This window comes from Apus apus, chromosome 3, assembly GCF_020740795.1.
Source record: "Apus apus isolate bApuApu2 chromosome 3, bApuApu2.pri.cur, whole genome shotgun sequence".
NCBI classification, from domain to species: Eukaryota; Metazoa; Chordata; class Aves; order Apodiformes; family Apodidae; genus Apus; species Apus apus.
The window spans coordinates 14,993,934-15,013,213 of record NC_067284.1 but is presented as its reverse complement, the minus strand read 5'-3'; the positions used below and the strand labels follow the sequence as shown (position 1 = coordinate 15,013,213).

The window sequence follows — 19,280 nt, the reverse complement described above, 5'->3', positions numbered from 1 at the left end:
TTTACTGTCCAGTTGAGCTCTGAACATATATGTACTATGTATACCCTACTATACATATCTAGAATTATATCAGAGTAAGCCTTACAAATTTATTGTGAATATCTGCTTTGTTTAGCTTATCAATGTGACTGCACTTGAAGCTTTTTAAAATCCAAATTCCTTGAGACACAAAACTATACTAATGACGTTGCCTTTGCTATATTGTCTAATATTTTTTTTAAACCAAAAAACAGTGTTTATAGTTTAAAAATCTTTCTTGATGCTTAATCTTAATCTTAAATGTAGTGTCAAAGGAAGGTCAAGAGTCAGAGTTCTGATGGACAGCTGGCTATAATTAAAAGTATGTTTGATTTTCTTTTTTTTCCTCATCCTGCTGTTAGCATCCCCTCCTGCTTCTGCCTTTGTTGCTGTCAAAAATGTGATCCAACCATTTCCTGTGCTCCAGACAGTTCGTTCCCTCCCCTTCCTTCAAACTATCATTAGGATGTTAATGTGACTATATTGTGTGTTACTGTGGAGCTGGTGGAAGTAACAGCCACGTAGAGGTATAGCAAGACTGACCTGTTAGGGAGAACAAATTTAAAGCGATCATTTAAAATTAAATTATTTTCTGGGTGCATTGCTCTTTATTTAAAATAAATACTGGAATTCACACTAGTAACTTTCAAAGATCTCAATGGGTTGTATGAGTGTTGCCTATAACATGCTATACCTTAGGACACATTTTGGTAATTTATTTTGTGCAGCAGTAATTGTTTGTTTTTTTCTAATCACCCTGATGTGCTAAGGTTGGGTTGAACACTCATGAAGGGCTGTTCTCTGTTCTTTCCCTTATCCCTTTTTCCTGTTAGTGTTATCTTCTTCTACTGACTGTTTTGCTTCTCTTCGTCAGAAACCAGAATCAATGCCTTTTCATCTTCTGCTCTTCACAGTCGGGGAGCCCTGATGGATCTGCTCATCCTTGCCGTGTAGATTGGTTATCGCAGATCCTTTTGTGCTGGGGAAACTCATTTTGTGCTTCCAAAGCTGGCTCTGGGACTGAGCTCTGTCTGGGCCACAGCCTGTCACAGCAGCCTTGGCTGTGCCATCTGCAGTCAGTGAATTTCAGGCTTGTAGGTCAGAAAGCACAAACCTCAGCTGTATCAGCTGGACAAACAGACAAGAATGGATTAAAAGCCTCTGTTTTGATTAACTACTAGCAGGAAGATTAAGATTTGTGCTCTGCTATTGTGGATCAGTTAAAATAATTGGCAACTTTTTAGCTATTTGTGTCAAGTTAAAAATAAATTTGATTTCTTTTTCATTCTCTGCTCTGGTAATCACCATCCTCACTTCTTACAGAACTGGCTGTTTTTTCATTTTATGGTTTGAAGTTTTGTTAAAGATTTTTCTCTAATGGCCTTCCTAAGTGATGGAATAAAACTGGTGTGTTTTCCTTTCCAAGTAGTTTTATCTTTGATCAACATCTGTTGTTGCCAGTGTTCAGCTAGGATTCTCTGCTATGTTATTGCAATACTGTGATATGTTTGTTATCCTTACAGTAGCCTCCTGAATCTTAACAGAATGAGTTTAAGGCTGACTATCTTATTACCACTAGTTGAAAAAATCTTATTCATGCTTTGAACTGTAGAGCTTTGTGTGATGCAATAATGATTTTTCATGTCATTTACTTGTTTTTCATCCTGATTTCACTGATTAATGAGTTTCAGTCAGCTTTTTGGGAGTATAGTGCAGACATCATGATGTAATAGATTTGAAAGCTTTCTTTAATTTTCCATCTCTGAGAATTTTAAAAGAAAATAACAATTTTCAACACTTATTTCGCTTCAGATTGATTATTATTATTTTTTTAATGTTAAGAATTATGCTTGTTGCTGGGTTGGAGCTTTAAAAAGTGCACACTATTTTAGCTTCTGCTGCTTCTAGGAGAAGGTAGCACTTCTGGGTGACTGATAGTTATAATTTGTAAACTAGATCATGATCTTTAGGAAATGCAAGGGCTTTCTCATGTCCAGGTGATTAGGGCACATACTATTCCTCTGCTATTCCTTCTCTTGACACCCTTATCAAAAAAAAGGTGCTTGAGCATCTCTTCTTTTCTAGAGATCCCGCAGCTCCAACAAGGCTCTGGGGTGTCTGAAAATTTGCAACCTAATAACTGCATTTGAGATTTTCAGTATATCACATGCAAAAACCAGTTAATTGTATCTGGGATATGTCATTCTATGGATCTGTACGTACTAAGTAAATGTGATCCTCAGTGACTCATCTGGCAAGTTATGTATTTCTCTGTGGGAAATGCTGAATACAAACCTGGGATCTTCTTTCTATTGTTATGCTTAAGATGTTCGGTATCAAGAATGCTGCTATGCAATTTCATTTGTTATTGAAGCATTAAAAGGGAATTATAACTGATGGGTTGGGGAAAGTAACCTTCACTAGACTTTACAATTTCCAAACACAAATTCATTAAAGCTGACCTAAAAATGAAAAAAAAAAATAATATTTTTGAGCTTTTTTTTTTTCTTAAGCTTCCACGTTCTGATTGGCTTTCAGTAAACGCATATATCTGTTAATGTCTGGTTTTGTACAACTTTATAATTGTTTTCATACATGCTTACTTGCAAAACGGGATACAATATAAATACAATTTCAGTACTTTTGCCAGCTTCTTCAAAATTATTTTGGAAAGCCAGTCTTTACATGATGCAGACAGTTTTTACAGTCTCTAAAGAACACAATCAAAAGTATGCAAAATTTTAAATGTGAAAGTGGGCATCAAAAGAATTCCTTTACTGCAAGCGATGGAAAGTCTTTTTATTCTGAGAACAAGATATTCTTCTTCCAGAAAGTAGGAAACTTGCCATTGTGATGCAGTAACAGCCACTTATAATAAAATTCTGACTTTGATAATTTCTTTAAAGGCAGTTGCTCTGTTAGTGAAGCAGCTGGTTACACTGTGAGTAATTATTTTGCTATGTGTGGAGAGTAATAATGAAAAATGCAGTCGATCATCAAACTTATTTCGGTTATAGTCTTCTTTCTCATAAGTAGAGGCAAAGTATTTAATTAGTAGTGTCAGCACTTAGGTTTCAAAGCACTTGGAAGTGCCAGACTTACGTTGTTTTCTTCTGTCATCAGTGCTTGTAGGAGGAGAGAAAGCAGCCGACAATATGAATTGAGTTGAACAGAAAAGTGATTATAGAAACTGTTGCATGAAGACTTTGGTCAGGGAGGTAGAAAATAATTAGTTTTTTGGTGGGGTTTTTTTTTCACATTTCATTATTATAGTGACCATGCCACTATCCTTTTGCTCTGATGCAATGTCAGCTGTTGTCCCTGTGGATGACACCAATGTAAAACAGTCCTCATGACAAAATTGAGGTGGAAAGTCAGTATTGGTTGCTGCTTTTGTTTTAGGGTTAATTTGGTAGTTGAAAGTTCTAGAGTCTTTTCTCTAATGACTGGATAAAGCACAGGTGACACTGATGTGCCATGGCCTGGGTCTCAGCTGCCCTCCGGGGGGAAGGGACACTGCTGAAGCCTTCTGTGAACAAATTCTGATCTGCCATTGATCTCTGAATTTCTTGCTGGGGTCGTGTTTGCTGCTTGGTGTTAACTGCACACTGCTGTAGGATAAATTGGATTATCTTCAGCTGGTTTACCCTGGAGTGCCTTCAGTGCTTGAGGAGGTGCCTGGAACAGGAGGTTCTGGGCCACCCTAGAAGACTACCAGTATAGGAAAAGGTTGGGGTTTTTTAATCATGGCCTATGACTTTCTTCTAAGCTATAAGGTCTGAAACTTTTTTAGATGGTAATATGAAAAAATTGTTTAAGAAAACCATGTCAGTGGGTGTTTGCTGCTCCTATTCCTGCATAGTGCTGTCATCTGGAAGAAGAAGGAAAAAAAGAAATAATTAAAATGAGGAAGGCAGGCGGAGACCAAATACATTTGATGAACCAAGGTATCTTTCTACTGGTAATTTATTAAACTGATACCTTCTGGAGCAATTTTCCCACAAAAAAAACCAACCCACAGCCAAACCAAAAACAACAAACCAACCACTCCCCTAACCAAACCAAAACAATAAAACCAAACAAAAAACCCACAACAAAACAAATAAACACCAACTGTGTCCCAAACCAGTTAGAGGGATTTTATCTATAAAACTATGAACAATTAGTGAGGAAGAAGCAAGTATGGAGAAATAACTTGGAAGTACCTGATCAACAATTAATAATTATGTGCTCACAAAACAAATGAACGTAGTTGAGAAGTAAGGTGTTAGTGCTGCATTAACTTTAACTGTATATGTGATGTAAAGGTAGTGCTAGTGAATGGAAATAGTGAAGTCACTAAGGATCTGCATAGTCTGATTTTTAGCCTGTTTTTTATTATTTCTCTTAAAAATATGGAAAACATTTTAAACTGTTACCTTTAAGTTAGAGGTAGCAAGCAGCTGGAGAAAGAGATAAAATAGACACTCTGTCACTGATAAAGAGTAGATAAGTTCATTAACAGAGCTCGGTTCGGGCACACAATATGTTTTTCAGCATATACAAATATAATTTTGTATCTTGAAGTAAGAATTGCACACTATATTTCCAGCTTTATTCCAGGAAGCAATTATCCTGTAAGGACAAAACCGTCTTTCCCAAGAACGGGGAATGGCAACATCGGTTGAAACTGGACTCGTGTTGTTATGCTTTGGCCAAGAGGCCTCCTACATCCAAGAGCTGCATTCCTGAGGTTATATTATCTATGTATTTGGCTTTGTTCTGGAAAAGGCTGGAACACTGATTCCCGTTGGGCATACTTTGAAAAGGACATTGAAAACTGGAGGTGATTCAGGGAAAGGTTGTAGGAATGATGACGGAATTGGAAGTGTGCTATATGGTGAAAGATTTAGAGCTTAGTCTGCTTAGTTTAGCAGAAATGTGGTTAAGACAACTTTTGATCACAATCATAAGATATTCATGTGAGGAGCAGAAGTGTGATAATAGATAGCTTCTCCATCGAAACAGAAGTAAAATAAGAACCAACAGCTTGAAGTCAGCCAAATTAGTTTGGAAATAAGGTGCAAAATTGTAACAGAGAAGGCAGTTAAACACTAGAACTACTTACCAATATCTGTGATGCATTTGCAATCACTGGGAATACCATAATTAAGATTGCGTGTCTTTCTGAAAGACTTACTGTAGTTTAGGAACAAGTGTTAATGTGAAGTAGAAATAGATACAGTAGAGCCTGTAATATTCAGGAATCCCAGTACTCACATCCTTCCACTACAGTGCAGTATGATGGTTAAGTTCTGCTCATTTTGGTTCTGGTTTAACTGTTAGAAGAAATTTTAAAATATTTCTCCCTGGTACAATGTGCAGGTATCTGTGCTGGCTGTGAACAAGCTAGCATGAATTCCAAAAGCACCAAAGCTATCCTAGCATGGTTTCCCACCAGGAGTGATACCTTTTTAGCATGGCTAAGATGCTTGTATGCAGTGTTTGCTAATGATAGCTGCTTGCTCATATTTAACAAGCTCCCACAGGCAGGGAATCCTTGAAGCCCTTAGGAATCGTATCTAAAAATAAGGATTTCTCATATAGGAGAAGCAGGTTTCACACAGAATTGTCAGAGTTGGAAGGGACCTTTAGAGATCACCTAGTCCAACCCCCCTGCTAAAGCATGATACCCTAGAGCACATTACTCAGGACTGCATCCAGGTGGGTCTTCAATATCTCCAGAGAAGGTGACTCCACAACCTTCCTGGGCAGCCTGTTGCAGTGCTTTTTTTTCCAAAATTAGATATATTTTTCTTTATTGTTTACATGGTGTCAATTTGAGAACAGATACATTCATGCAAGAGAAGTTATCAGTTAGAGCAAGAAGCCATATTGAACTGAGAAAACCTGTGAGGAGAAAATAGTTGTAGGCTGAGAAATAGTGAATGAACACATTAAAGGCCCTGTTCTTACTCTTTCCTAAACATAATTTATCTTAATTGTAGAGATAGCGTACTGGACTGTTGGATTTCTAGTCTGATCCCATGTGGATTTTCCTGTGTGTGTTGTAACAGTGTCTGTTTCATATGAGTAAATTATGTACTTTTAATGATAGTTTGTAATGTTTTGAAATCTGAATCTCTCAAAATAAATATATGCAAAATAATAAATATTGTTTTATTTTAAAGAAAATAAGAGAACTGGTTGTATCAGTTACATCATCTTAAAACCAGAGTGCACATTTTCTTTGTTGAACTGCTGTTTTGGTGTATTGGACAGATTTATAGTGCAATTAATGTCTCTGCTCTTTATATATGAGTTTCTAGTGCTGGCAAATGGATTCAAGAAATCAGCCTACGTAACTGTGGATTACTTTCCAAGTGTTGAAATGCCTTTTCCTGTCTTGTTTAGCTCTGAATGTTGTCAGACCACTTCACAGTACAGTATATGGATTGTCTTATTTATAGGCCTGTGCCTTGCCAGTACATCTGTGGATGAGCTACTTAGAGCCATTGATTGAGTCATTGCTAGAAAAGTAAAAAAGAATTAGAAAAGAATTTCAATCAGAAGGAAAACTGTATAACTAAGGCATTGCCTTTATGTATTCTATGTAAAAAACACAAAGCTACCCAACTGGATAATGTGCTGCTGTAGACATGAAATTGAAGACCATGGCATTAAGAAGGTCTGACCTGACAGATAGCACTGGTGGGCTTTTTCACTTGGTGACTAATGGTGCACCAGAAGTACACTGTGTACTTATCTTAAAAATCAAACTATAACTGTACTTGAAAGATCAACATACATGTTATTATATTTTTTTTCTCTACAAGTTCCTGAAACTTTTTTGCACTTTATGAAATTGTAAAATACGTATTATGAACAGTGAGACTTTGCTGCCATATTTCTGACCAAAGGTATCTGATACTATTTGATTCTAGGCAATTTCGTGTGCAGTTGCAATAAACTTCAAGGTCTTTGGGTGTGGTGAAGCTTTATACTCCCATCAGATTAAAAATATTTTGTTTTCATTGTTTTCATTTCACAATGAATCCAGTTAATATTTTTATGAAAAGATGCTTAGATCGCCTTGCAGTGTATCTTGTGCTATGTAATTATTTATAAAGTAGGTCACATAAAAACTTGCTGAACCTTGAGATTTAAATTAGAAAATTTTGCTTCCAATTGCCATCTAAATCTTAAGCAGGGTTAATTCACATGGTTGTTTTCTTGCTAAAATGTTTATTTAACAGTTTTACTTTCTGAATAGAGTCATGACTTTATCTAGAATCTGGTTGTGCAGTGTGCTGTGTCAGTGAAGGATTTCTTTACATGTGTGTCTTAGTATTTTCAGAATCCAGGTTTTTGTGGACTTGTTAAAATCATTATTCTTCAGAAGTCATAGATGTTACAGTTTGCACTGATAGGGTAAATTCATATTCAATTGAATCAATTTTTGTCCTTGATATTTACTTAAAATGGAGTGGAAGATGTAAACACTTTTAAAGTATATATAAAAACATCTACTAATTACTCAATTTAGACTTTTAGGATTATTTATCTTTCAGTGAAAATGCAAGAGAGGAAAAATAGCTACGTTATAACATGGCTAATAAGGGCACATGTTTCATATATTCCACAGTAGTACAAGTAAGAAATTATAATTGCTTTAGTTTGGTTACATTTTTAGGGTTTGTTTTTCCTTTTCAGTCGGTGGTGAAGACTGGGCGATTGCTGATTAGCCATGAGGCTCCCTTGACAGGAGGATTTGCATCCGAAATCAGTTCCACAGTTCAGGTACACACGTTATTTGTATTTTGGTGTTCTACATGGCTGAATGTTTTTACTTATGGAAAGTATATTTGTTACTACATTAAGAGTTGAGTCTTTCATATATTTTTTAAAAGTTATTCTCTTTCACATTTTTCTTAAATTTCAGTTTTGAGAATGTTTGCATTAGTTCATCTGAACAGCTGAGAAGCCATGTGCCTACCAGGCACTGTGCATAGCATTTGCTAAGCTAGAAAATTTTCACTTCCACTGAAAGGCAGGGAGGATGCACTGTTAGATGCAAAGGAAAAGTCTTTGTGCATAATCTGTTTTTAATGTACTTTTTTTGCCTTTCTTTTTACTTTTCTCATCTTTTTATCCCCAATGCATCTTAAAAATAGATTCGTAGAATGTTGAAATCAGACACAGAAAATGCACTCAAGTCCAGTGCCATGTAATGTGGTCTTAGACATAATTTTCATAGTGCTTGTTAGAAAAGCAGTCTACAAAATTGGTACATAAGCAGTTGTGATGATGCTCATGCATACATATACATCACATTCATACATTCACAGAACAGCTTTGAAAGACTGAGATGAACATCAGTATCAGTTGTCTGGAGCATTAGGCTTTAGCATTTTTGATAGTCCTTTTGAGCTTTCTGACACGTTTTAAATCTATACTTTAATACAGATTTACCCCTTAATTTTTTTCCTATGCACCTCAGTGACACTGGTTTATAGAAGTAGCTAAATTAAGTGTGTCTGTCACTGAGTACTATATTCTGATTATTCTGTTATTAAAGTAGTTATGTTATAGGACTAGAGAGAAATGGGATTCTGAAAATCACAATATAAAGCATACAGCCAGTAGTTATTAAGAAATTAGCCTTTTTGTAAGAAGGAATACATTTAATTGTTCTGGGAATTTAATTTGGAATTAAATATGCATAAAGAGTTGGAAAACTATTTGTCTTGATCATTGTAGTGTAGTATATTTTAAATAATAATTGTAATAATTTTAATATTATTATGTGAAAGTCATTAATTTTTTCTACCAAAACTGTTTCTCCATTAAGAACCAAATATTTATCATCCTTCTAAGTAATTAGTGTTTGACCTCCCTTATTTCATAGGTAGCCTCTTTGATTAATTCAGGCCTGGTAGAGTCATAAGGTGCTGCTAACCCTGAGTGTTGAAAGTAATGATTTCTCTTCAGTTCTTAAAAAATGTGAAATAAACTCAACTGAAGGAGCCTTTCTTGTAGTGTCTTGTGTTATTATTATCATTTGAGGAGAAAGCTATCCAGCTGTGCAGCAATCTTAAAATTTACTGGCATAACAAAGGAGAGCATGTCTTGAAATGAAAAATGAGTTGAAAAGAAAAAAGCTTATTAGAAAATATTGTTGGAAGAGCATGGGATGCTCAATATATTGCTCAAACTACAAAATGAGTTTTTAACCTTGTCAGACCTCTACTAGGATAGGTACTTACCTGATTGATCAAACTTGGGGTTGTTTTTCGTATCGGACGTGTATCTTGACAAATATCACTTATTTAGAAAACAAAGTTTAAAAGGCATTAATAAAGGGCTATTTATTTCTGTCAATATTGAAAGCAAATATTTATTTTGTGATAGTAGCTCATAATTTTATATTCATATTTTTTAGGAAACTCGGATTTGTATCTTGAGAAATGTTAGTTCATTTATCACACATACTGCCTCAGAATAAATTGGAATATAACTCTTGACATTGGATTTATCCATAGCAAGTTTCCTTCCTATAAATTGGTTGACACGAATCCATGGTATAACCATACTGCATTACTCTTTATAGCAATTCTTGAAGACTTTATCAACCATACTAAAATTTTGATACCAATTATTTCTATGAACATTTACATGGCAAAAGGGATTAGAATAGTATTTAGTAAGCATTACAACTTTTTAAAGAACAGTATTGCTTTAGGTATAATAAAAACCTTAAATTTTGTTTCAGTTAAAACACTTAGTCTCTAAACAATCAAGTTAAGCCCATATGTCTAATATCACTGTGCTGTAAAAATAAAAATGAAAAGTGAAATACTGTCTAGCTGGATAGAGTGCATACTGAGAATGCCAGAAATTAGGGATTGCAGCTGGCTTTAGTTTTCTCTTGCACATGGAAGTAATAAGACTTCAATAAAATGTGTCCATTTGGATTAGATGGTTAGTTTCCATATTGTTATTCCATCCTTGCTGTGAGGTCTCTCGTCATAGAGATAAGGTGAATAAAAGTACATAGGTTATTTTGGAAGTTAACTGTCACGAACACTTCATGGGGATGTACAGTTCAAGGAACAGAGTACAAATGGAAATGATGGCTCTTGCTCGTGAGCTACAGGAGAAAACGATATCAAACGGTTTTCTTCTCGCAAATGAGAGACAAAAGGCAGCGTTTGGAGAGCATATTAAATAAGATTTGTGTCAAACAGGATATTTCAAAGGGCACGTTATTGTGTTAAGTAGTCATTTACTCTGGTTTCTCAAGCCTGTAAAACAAAGAACAGGATGAAGTGGTAGTGTTAAAACTCTGCATGATATGACTTTACCCTTTGTAACGTTGTTTCATATGTGATCTCAACATGCATTCTGAAGTGAGCAGCAGATAATAAATTCAATACAGGTTCAGTTAATTCTTCATATTGATTATATTCTGCATAAAAGCTTGCAAAACTGTTGTGTTTGGCAGAGATGGCACTAAACTTTTGCTTAATGCATGCAGTTGGAGCACAGTTTGAGAAGTGTTGGAGAAGGGAAATACGGCTTCCAAAATGATGAGGCATTGACTGTGAAAATCATCAGTGCATTAATCACTTGTAATACAAAAGAATGTAAATCAAACATTTGTGTCCCTGTTGGAGGATGGGGCATGGGCGGGTGGGGAGAAAAAAGAAAGCTAAACTTACACTGAATTGTATCGTGGTTTAAGCAATATTATCAGCTTTGAAGAGAATTCTCAGATTCTGTTTTAGGAAGGACTTAAATGAAACTTTTTTTCTTTCCTCTAAAAGCAGGTGACCTTTCAATATGAAATCTCACTTATATTTTGTTTGCACGTACTATATTAGAAGAGAGTTTTTGAAATTTAGGTATAGCTGAAAATTCCATGGCAATCCAAATACTGTCTGGTATTTAATTAAAAAACTTTTTAATTATACAATTTTGAGATAAATGTCATGTAAGCCTGAAACAAGTAGCTTTTGTTTTTAAAACTGAATTTTTAATAGTCGTTAATATAATATGCAGTTCTTGCCATTTGCTGGCTTTATGCAGCTTCTGTGTGTGATAGAACATGCACATAGTTTGAACATTAGAGGCTATCCAGCTTGATTTCAGGCACGTTTTAGGCCAATAAATTGCAAGTGCTTGAACACATGACCTTGTCAGCACTGAATTGGCATAGTACAATATGTAATGTTCCTTCGTGTTATTCAGGTCACCTTTCTTGGCCTTCTTTATCCAAACTCTTTTACAAAGCCTGTACTACTCTTTTGAAAAGCAAAGGCAATTTGGTGGAGAATATATTTAGAAATTGGAAATGGAAGAGAAAAGAATTTGATTGCTGGGGAAATGTTTAGGTGTTGAAGATACATGCCTCTTGGGAAAGAATTAGGATATGACTCGTGGCTTGATTTTTAACTTCCTGGTTTTTAAGGCGTGTACATCCAATGTGTTGCACCATGGGACTGTATATGGGAAGGTTGTATTATGGTTGCAATAAAATTGTGGTTAATATTTTCTGGTAGAACTAAAGTAAATGTAGGGAATTAACACATAATATCTGACATTGATCTTGCAAATACAGAAATATATGTCACGGGAAGGTCTTGGTTTCTATCCATTCTCTACAAAAAATGGCAAAAACATTGAAAAATAGAAAATTCTTTACTAATTTTGAATATTTGGATTTAAGGAATTTAAAATATCATTTAGGAATTTTCATTTTTGTGTACATCTATAACATTATAGCAGAATACATAAGGAAAATGATTGCTCTTACTAAAATATAAGAAGTGCATGTGACTCAAGAAAGATATTAGCTGGCCTGATAAAGATTATTTCTGACTATAACAAGATGGCACAGTGTTTTTTTGTAGAGGATTGCATAGATGTTAAAGAGAACATATTTTCACAGGGAGACCAGTGTATATAGTCTACCTTGACCTTAGCAAGGCTTTTGACACTGTCTCCCCTAACATCCTCATGAGCAAGCTCAAGAAGTGTGGGGTAGAAGAGTGGACAGTAAGATGGACTGAGAACTGGCTAAACAATAGAGCCCAGGGTGTGGTGATCAATAGTGCAGAGTCCAGCTGGAGACCTGTAACTAGTGGAGTACTCTAGGGGTCAGTACTGGCTCCAATCCTGTTTAACATCTTCATCAACAACCTGGATGAGGGACAGAGTGTATCCTCAGCAAGTTTGCTGACGATATGAAACTGGGAGGATTGGCTGGTTCACTGGAAGGCTGTGCAGCCGTTCAGCAAGGTTTGGACAAACTGAAGAGCTGGGCAAAGAGGAAGCTAATGAGGTTCAGCAAGAATAAGTGTAGAGTCCTGCACCTGAGGAGGAATAACAACATGTACCAGTACAGATTAGGAGCTGACCTGCTAGAAGGCACCTCCATAGAGAAGGACCTTGGGGTCCTGGTGGACAACAAGTTATCCATGGGACAGCAATGTGCCCTTGTGGCCATGGCCAATGGTATCCTGGGGAGCATTAAGAAGAGTGTGTCTAGCAGGTCAAGGGAGCTTCTTCTCTCCCTCTGCTCTGCTCTAGTGAGACCACACCTGGAGTATTGTGTCCAGTTCTGGACTCCCCAGTTCAAGAAGGAAAGGGACTTACTTGAGAAAGTCCAGTGGAGGGCTATGAGGGTGATTAAGGGACTGGAACACCTGTCTTACAAGGCTAAGAGACTTGGGACTGTTTAGTCTACAGAAGACTGAGAGGGGGTCTTATTAATATGTATAAGTAGCTGAAGGTTGGGTATCAAGGAGGGGCCAATCTCTTTACAGTCATGCCCTGTGATAGGACGAGGGCTAAGAGATGCAAGCTAGAGCACAGGAAGTTCCACCTCAACATAAGAAAGAATTTCTTTACTGTAAGGGTTACAGAGTCGTCCTTCTCTGGAGACTTTCAAGACCCATCTGGATGTGTTTCTGAGTTGCCCTAGATTCTGTGGTGTTCCTGCTCTGCTGTGGGGTTTGGACTTGATGATCTCCAGAGGTCCCTTCCAACCCTTGTGATTGTGTGAGTCTTCATTCTTGCAAGAGCAGAACAGTTCTGATTAAATTGTAGTTTTCTGCCTCAGAAGCACACTTCTCATTACCTAGTAACTCCTTTGTCCCTGGGTATCTGCCTATGCCTTGTGAGAATGTGGGGAACAGGAAATGTTGGATCAGCTACCGAAGGATTGTACAGGTGAACAGAGCTCAGTCTTCAGAAGTCCTTCCAGAGGACTCACACTTTCACAGAACTTTCAGTCTTATGAAAGATTGCTATTAATCAGGGGATAGGTCCCAGCAAGCTCAATGAAGTAACCTGGTTTTGAGGATTGAGTTACATGATCTTATTTTTTTCAGTTCTGTATCTGAAAATGGCATACAGTAATCTTTGCTTGGATTAGTGGTACTTTCGATTTCCTGCTGCTGCTGCAAAATGAGGCCTAATCTTCAGTAAGTGGTATTATTTCCTGCTAGTATGTGTGATATTAGAAGAAACTATAAGACCAAATTGTGACAACAAGCTATTTATGTTGAAGCATTTCAGGAAAAGGGAAAGTGGATATGTCCAGGAACGCTTTTCAAAGATACAAGAGTTTCAGAGCAATTTGATTCTAAAGCACATTACCACAGGAAGAATACAAACAAAAATAAAAAAAAGCAAAAGCAAACCCTTAAATAACGATAGCAAAAACATTCAATTACTTCATCACTATGAAGAATTAAAGTAAAATAGCTGTTATCTCTGACATTGAGCAGGAAATGTTTTAAATTACTATTTTTCAGAGTCCTAATGAAAAAATTTCAACTGTCCACCAGAATGCTTTCAGAATGTTTGAACTGCATAATTTTTCATACCATTGCATTATGTGTCTTTACAATTTGGGATGTTGAGATATTCCAAACAGGCCTAGTATTTCAGTTTTCTCATGAGCTGAAGTTGTTCCCAGTGAAGCTGTGACAGTCCTCCATGGCTCTCTGTGGTGCTTTGAGGAAGCGTTTGCAATACAGTACTCCAAAATATTTGTGAGATTTGGTTTGAGTTTCAGATTATGTGTCTTTGTCTGTACTTAGTATAATAGGGAACAATTAATAATGTGAAGTGGTCTGTGGGGTTTATTTTGAAATTATAGTGAATAACATCAAATCTTGCGCCAGTGTCACTTAAAATCTAATTTTAGTTAGCAGACTGTAAACCTGTATTAAAGTCTGTCTTTACTGAAAGTAAGTAAAACTAATGCTGGTCTAATTGTTATTAATTTATATTTATATTTCAATGATTTAATTCTCGAAGTATGTGTTGAAGCAAATTGCCTTTTGAGCTGACCATTGAGATATAAAGGAATGTATACATAGGAAGAAGTTGGAGCAGTTTGAGGTATAAATTGTTAGAACTACTACACTATAGAAAATTTTAAATAATAATTCTCTATTTAGCTTACAAAATTATAAAAGAAGACTCAAACATGTCTTTTCCAAGTTGATTAGACAGGTGATTGAGCACAGGCCAGCCTGGTAATTCCTCGCAGGACACAAGCTTTTTTCACTGTTGTTTCATTCCGTGGAATGGCTAAAAAAAGGCTCTGGACAAAATGTAACACGGATACCTAAGAAAAAGGCATACTAAAACATGCAGGTGAGGAGTATGATTGTTCAGCTGACAGAAGGAAATTACTAAATTTGATTTGATGTTTTTAACTTGGCTTTGACACAATCACGAATAGGCAGTAAAATTGGAAGAGATGAAATATTGACACAATGTAGTTCTTCATTTACTACGCTGTTTAACTTTGTCATTTTCACTCTTCTAGCCCCTGTAGGAGGAATCATGAGCTATAAAAGCCTGATTTTATATATTACAAGAGCATTTTCTATTACTGGGAGTATGATCTAGGAAATGTTGGTATAGAATATAAAGAAAAGCTGGAATAAACATAGGGAAGTAAATTGGAGGTGGGCATAAAATGTATAATAATAACATAGAAAAAGAGCAGTGATTTGAAGGAAAAGAATAAAAAAGTAAGCCAGATAATGGAAAAGAATACTGTTATTTCTGAATTAATGAGTTGGGAGTAGTAAGGGAAATATCAACATGAAGTTGCCATTCAGTGACTTGAGTCAAAAGTGTATGGGAAAGGTGCTTGAAGAAGTTCCTTGTGGTTATAAAATATGAATATAGGCAGTTCAGCAAACCCCCAGTTCATGGTGCAGCATGAGCTAGAGGCAATATTTGCTGTCCAAGTCTGAAGTCTTGCATAGTATTGAATGTCACCAGCATGTGTCGAAAATAAAAATGAATCAACAGAATGTTACAAAAACAAGATTTCTCAAAGGATGTAAAGCTGTGTTATTCATCAGTAACAACTCTAGTATATAATCTGAAGTTTATATACTACAAAATAATGTTAAAAAAGTAACATTCACCAGTGGTACTGAAAAATGCGTAAAATCAATACTTTAAAAGTTATCTTTCATATTGGGAATTTGACTAATATTAATATTTTATAGTAATAATGAAACTAAGAGTTATTTTGTATCTTACAGAGCTTTCTAGAGAGCTTGGATACAGCAGTAAGCATTTGAGATTTTCTTTCTTCTTTTGTAAATAGAATATAACATGTTCCATGCCTTCTACTCCATGCCCCCTTCTAGACCTTTGCCCCTTGTTGCTTGAGGGATTCTCTGCTACGGTGTTTGTACAGTACCTGGGGCTTGTGGGCCCAGCTGGAGGGGTGTGGTGGTTGTATTTGTCTGGCAGAGGTGGTATTTTTCTGAACGTGTATTGCTTTCAAAAGTGAACCAAAATTTAAGAAGCAATGCCTTTTCATAATGCCTCTGTTTTCTCCACACTAACTTTTTGAGGCCAAAATTGTTCTAAATGTTACACTAAAGTCTGTTGTTATGCAGTTTGTTCTGTTTGGAATGGCCTTAATTTTCATCTTGTCTTATGTTTTATGCATATGACCAAAAGAAAGCCTTGTTTTATAGCTAGGAAGTGCAGTACAAGATGAGTGAAATTCTAAGAAGTTCTGTTTGGTGTTATTGTGTCATAAAGTCCAGTTTGCTCATGAGCTTTTATGCTGCATTTTAGGCTTTATTTTATTTTTGATAGATACAGGGAGGAACAAATTTATCTAAAATGCTAGCAGAAAAATCATAATAGTAGCATGTGTTATCAGTTCAGGCTACAAGGGGGTGTTTTGTTCCTCTATATTGGAATAAATTCAGTACTGAGAAGATAAAAATGGTTTAATGAATGAAATGTAGCCAAATTTTAAATGGGAGACACAGTAATCTCTCTGTACTGTGTAAAACTCCCAAATACCTTTCTTAAAACAAACAAATAACCCTCAAGTCCTAACATAACATTCATGTTGAAAATGAAGTGCTCAAAGAGTATGGTGGATTTTTATAAATTCCACACTAAATGCACTCTCTAAGGTTGTAAACATTCTGTGTTTACATGTGCAATTAATCCAGCCTCTAGACACAACAAAAATGAAAATGTCTTATTCTTATGCAGTGCAGCTTGAAGTATCTTCAGCTTTTCTAAAAGACTTCATGAAAAGGTCTGTGCCAGAGTAGGCACGTGTGCTGAGTGATGTCCCAGCTTGCTCTTCTTGTTTCTGGGGAAAATCTCATTCCCTACATGAGAGGAAACACAAACCAGTGCTCTGGCTGCAGGCAATGTTTCAGCTGTCCACTCGTGGCATATCCTATGACAAATGATGAATCCAAGCTTGAATCCCACTGACAATTATTTGGACATGAGTTTTTATGCAGTGAGAGTGTGCCTTGCCTACTTGGCTTTGGGTCTGTTCTAGCTAAAAATTTGGGGTTGGAGTAAGCTTTTCCCATGCACCATAGGAGTATCCTCTTGCTGGCATGACCTAAAGCTGTAGAGAGGTAGAGGCAAGGATTAGACAGGAAACTTGGCAGTTCCGTAAGCACTAGAAGGAGAGGGACAGTAAGCACTGCCTCGTTGCAAGTCTTTAGTAAGTGAGGGAACAAGGCCACCAGTAATGTTTTGAGGGGTCATTTCCAGTGTGAGATTGAACACCTGCCCTCTTGGAGCATGCTACACAGGCCAGCTTTGCTGCTATGGATCAGAGTTCACAGATGGAAAGGGTGAGCTGGATGACAGATGTATGCCAGTAAGCAGCTCACAGTGGATGGAGAAGGGAAAGCTCAAGACATTGGATGACATGAAACTGTCTGCTTCTCCAGACAGATGGTGGTGACAGGCAGTAACCAGCAAGATCTGGCACTTGTTAGGAAAGAATTGAGCTGAGAAAAGAATATTTCTAAAGCCTGGCATTAACTTGTGTACCTTTTGTAGAGTTGCATATTTTCAAATAATATATTGAATAAATGCTTTTGGCACTGAAGGAAAACATACCTCTTCTGTCCCATTTTCAGCTGTGCTGTCAGCTAGGCAGGGGACGGCATTTCTTCCAGATGCATCAAATCCCATTTGTTTTCTCCTGACTGAACTGGTTTTCCTGTATTCATGGGGTAGGCAACTGTTCTTGAAGAGGAACAAGGTGTTTATCCCAGGACAATACAAATTGGTAAAGTGGCAGAAAACACTGAGAGTCATTGTGCTTCAGTGAAATAAAAAGTTTTGGCTACTGAATAAATACAGAGTTGGATTCACCTTAACCAGTTAAGTGTATACTGTTAGGTATGCTCTTAGTGAATTTACTGAGCACATTTTTCCACGTTCTGATATTTAGTTTGGCATGCAAATGTTCATATACCTAAGGTTGAACTCCAGCATCATTATCCTGCTGAGGCATCTGTGTTCATTCGTTGTGATTTATAACTTTTGAACAATGTATTTGGCCTTCCATACACTATTCCTGAAAAAGACCAAAAATATAGGCACTGAGGAGGAATTAAAAATTTCTCTTTGCTGCACACTCCCCTCCTGTTTGCATATTCATAGATCTAGCTGCTAGAAGTTGTTCTCCTAGGGGAAGGAGATAGTTTGTGTTTATACTTACTCTAAGGTACAGCTTACATTTTCAGAAGTACAATTTTCATTTGAACTGCTTTGATTAGAACCATGTTGTGAATCTGATGTTACATTTCTGATAGCCATAGAGCACAGAAATAAGGTTTTGCTCCAAATAGTGAGGAGGGCAGAAAACTTTCTATGGACTGCATATCCTGTATTTTCTGGTTTGTGATGTGGTGATACTTTTCCATTTTTATCTTTAATACCATATTAGAGTTCAGTAACCAGCATTTTTAACTGATATGTAAACATAATTAATGATTTAGGAGGATATAAAAACTGTGAACTTCCCTATAGCAATTTTAGGTGAATGTTAAAGCTGTTACTGAGCAGAATTTTATATTATACCATGTCAAATCACAAACTTGTTTCTTAATTCAAATGAATATATAAAAATCCCTTACATTTTAGTGCTTTGAAACTAACTCTAGTCTGATAAAGATGATCTGTGGCAGGACTCTAGAATTAGAAAATTGCAAATAAATATCTCAAGGATATTGAACTTCTGCTTGAAAATGTAACAATACCATGTTTAACTTGCTATGTTTTGTTTGGCGTTACCTTTTATTCCAAATGAGTTATGAGTCTCTTTAGAACTCCAAGTAAGTGGAGCTTTGAACAGCCATTGACAATGGTGTGCCCAGGAGTCCCCTGTAAAAGTGTGGTAATGACCTTTCCAGTGCTTTAGAGCTATAAAAACTTCTTAGGTGGTTTAAGTCTCTCAACCTTTGGCATCATTTCTCAAAACACTTCAATGTGGTGCTAGAATCCTTCATTAGCCACAGGTACAGCAACTTAATACCAAGGCACCCTGGCAAGCCAGGGTAAAGAATAATGTGGAGTTTTTTAGTTGCACTCTATGGCAGGTTTGCTGCTTTGGAGCAGACACTCAGTAGCTTGTCTTATTTACTTAAAAATTTACTTTAGTGGCCTGGTTGAGGGTTTTAAAGTGTTGATTCATGAATGGATATGGTACTGTTTTTTTTCCTGGCCTTTCATATTTTGATGGTTGTTAGAAATGGTCTGGCTAGACCATCAATTTAGAGCAACAGACATAGTTCAGAGAAGCATGACTGGAGAAGAGTGGTCTGTGGCATATAAAAAATATAATCTATGCAGAATAGAGGAAAAAATACAGTACAAACCAGAAAAATCTATGCTTGCATGTTAATGGCTCACTGAAGTTTAAAAAATACTATATAGAAAGGACATTGCTTTTTTTTTCTTTT

General features: G+C 36.3%; 1 protein-coding gene across 2 annotated transcripts in view; it reads left to right on the top strand.

Moving 5' to 3' along the window:
* BCKDHB (branched chain keto acid dehydrogenase E1 subunit beta) overlaps nucleotides 1-19,280 on the top strand; it is a 156,910-nt gene that overhangs the window by 62,167 nt on the left and 75,463 nt on the right. For both annotated transcript variants that reach the window (XM_051616000.1, XM_051615999.1), the window contains exon 9: nucleotides 7,711-7,797. In XM_051616000.1, coding sequence (XP_051471960.1) covers nucleotides 7,711-7,797 — 87 coding nt within the window. The remainder of the gene's footprint in view (nucleotides 1-7,710; nucleotides 7,798-19,280) is intronic.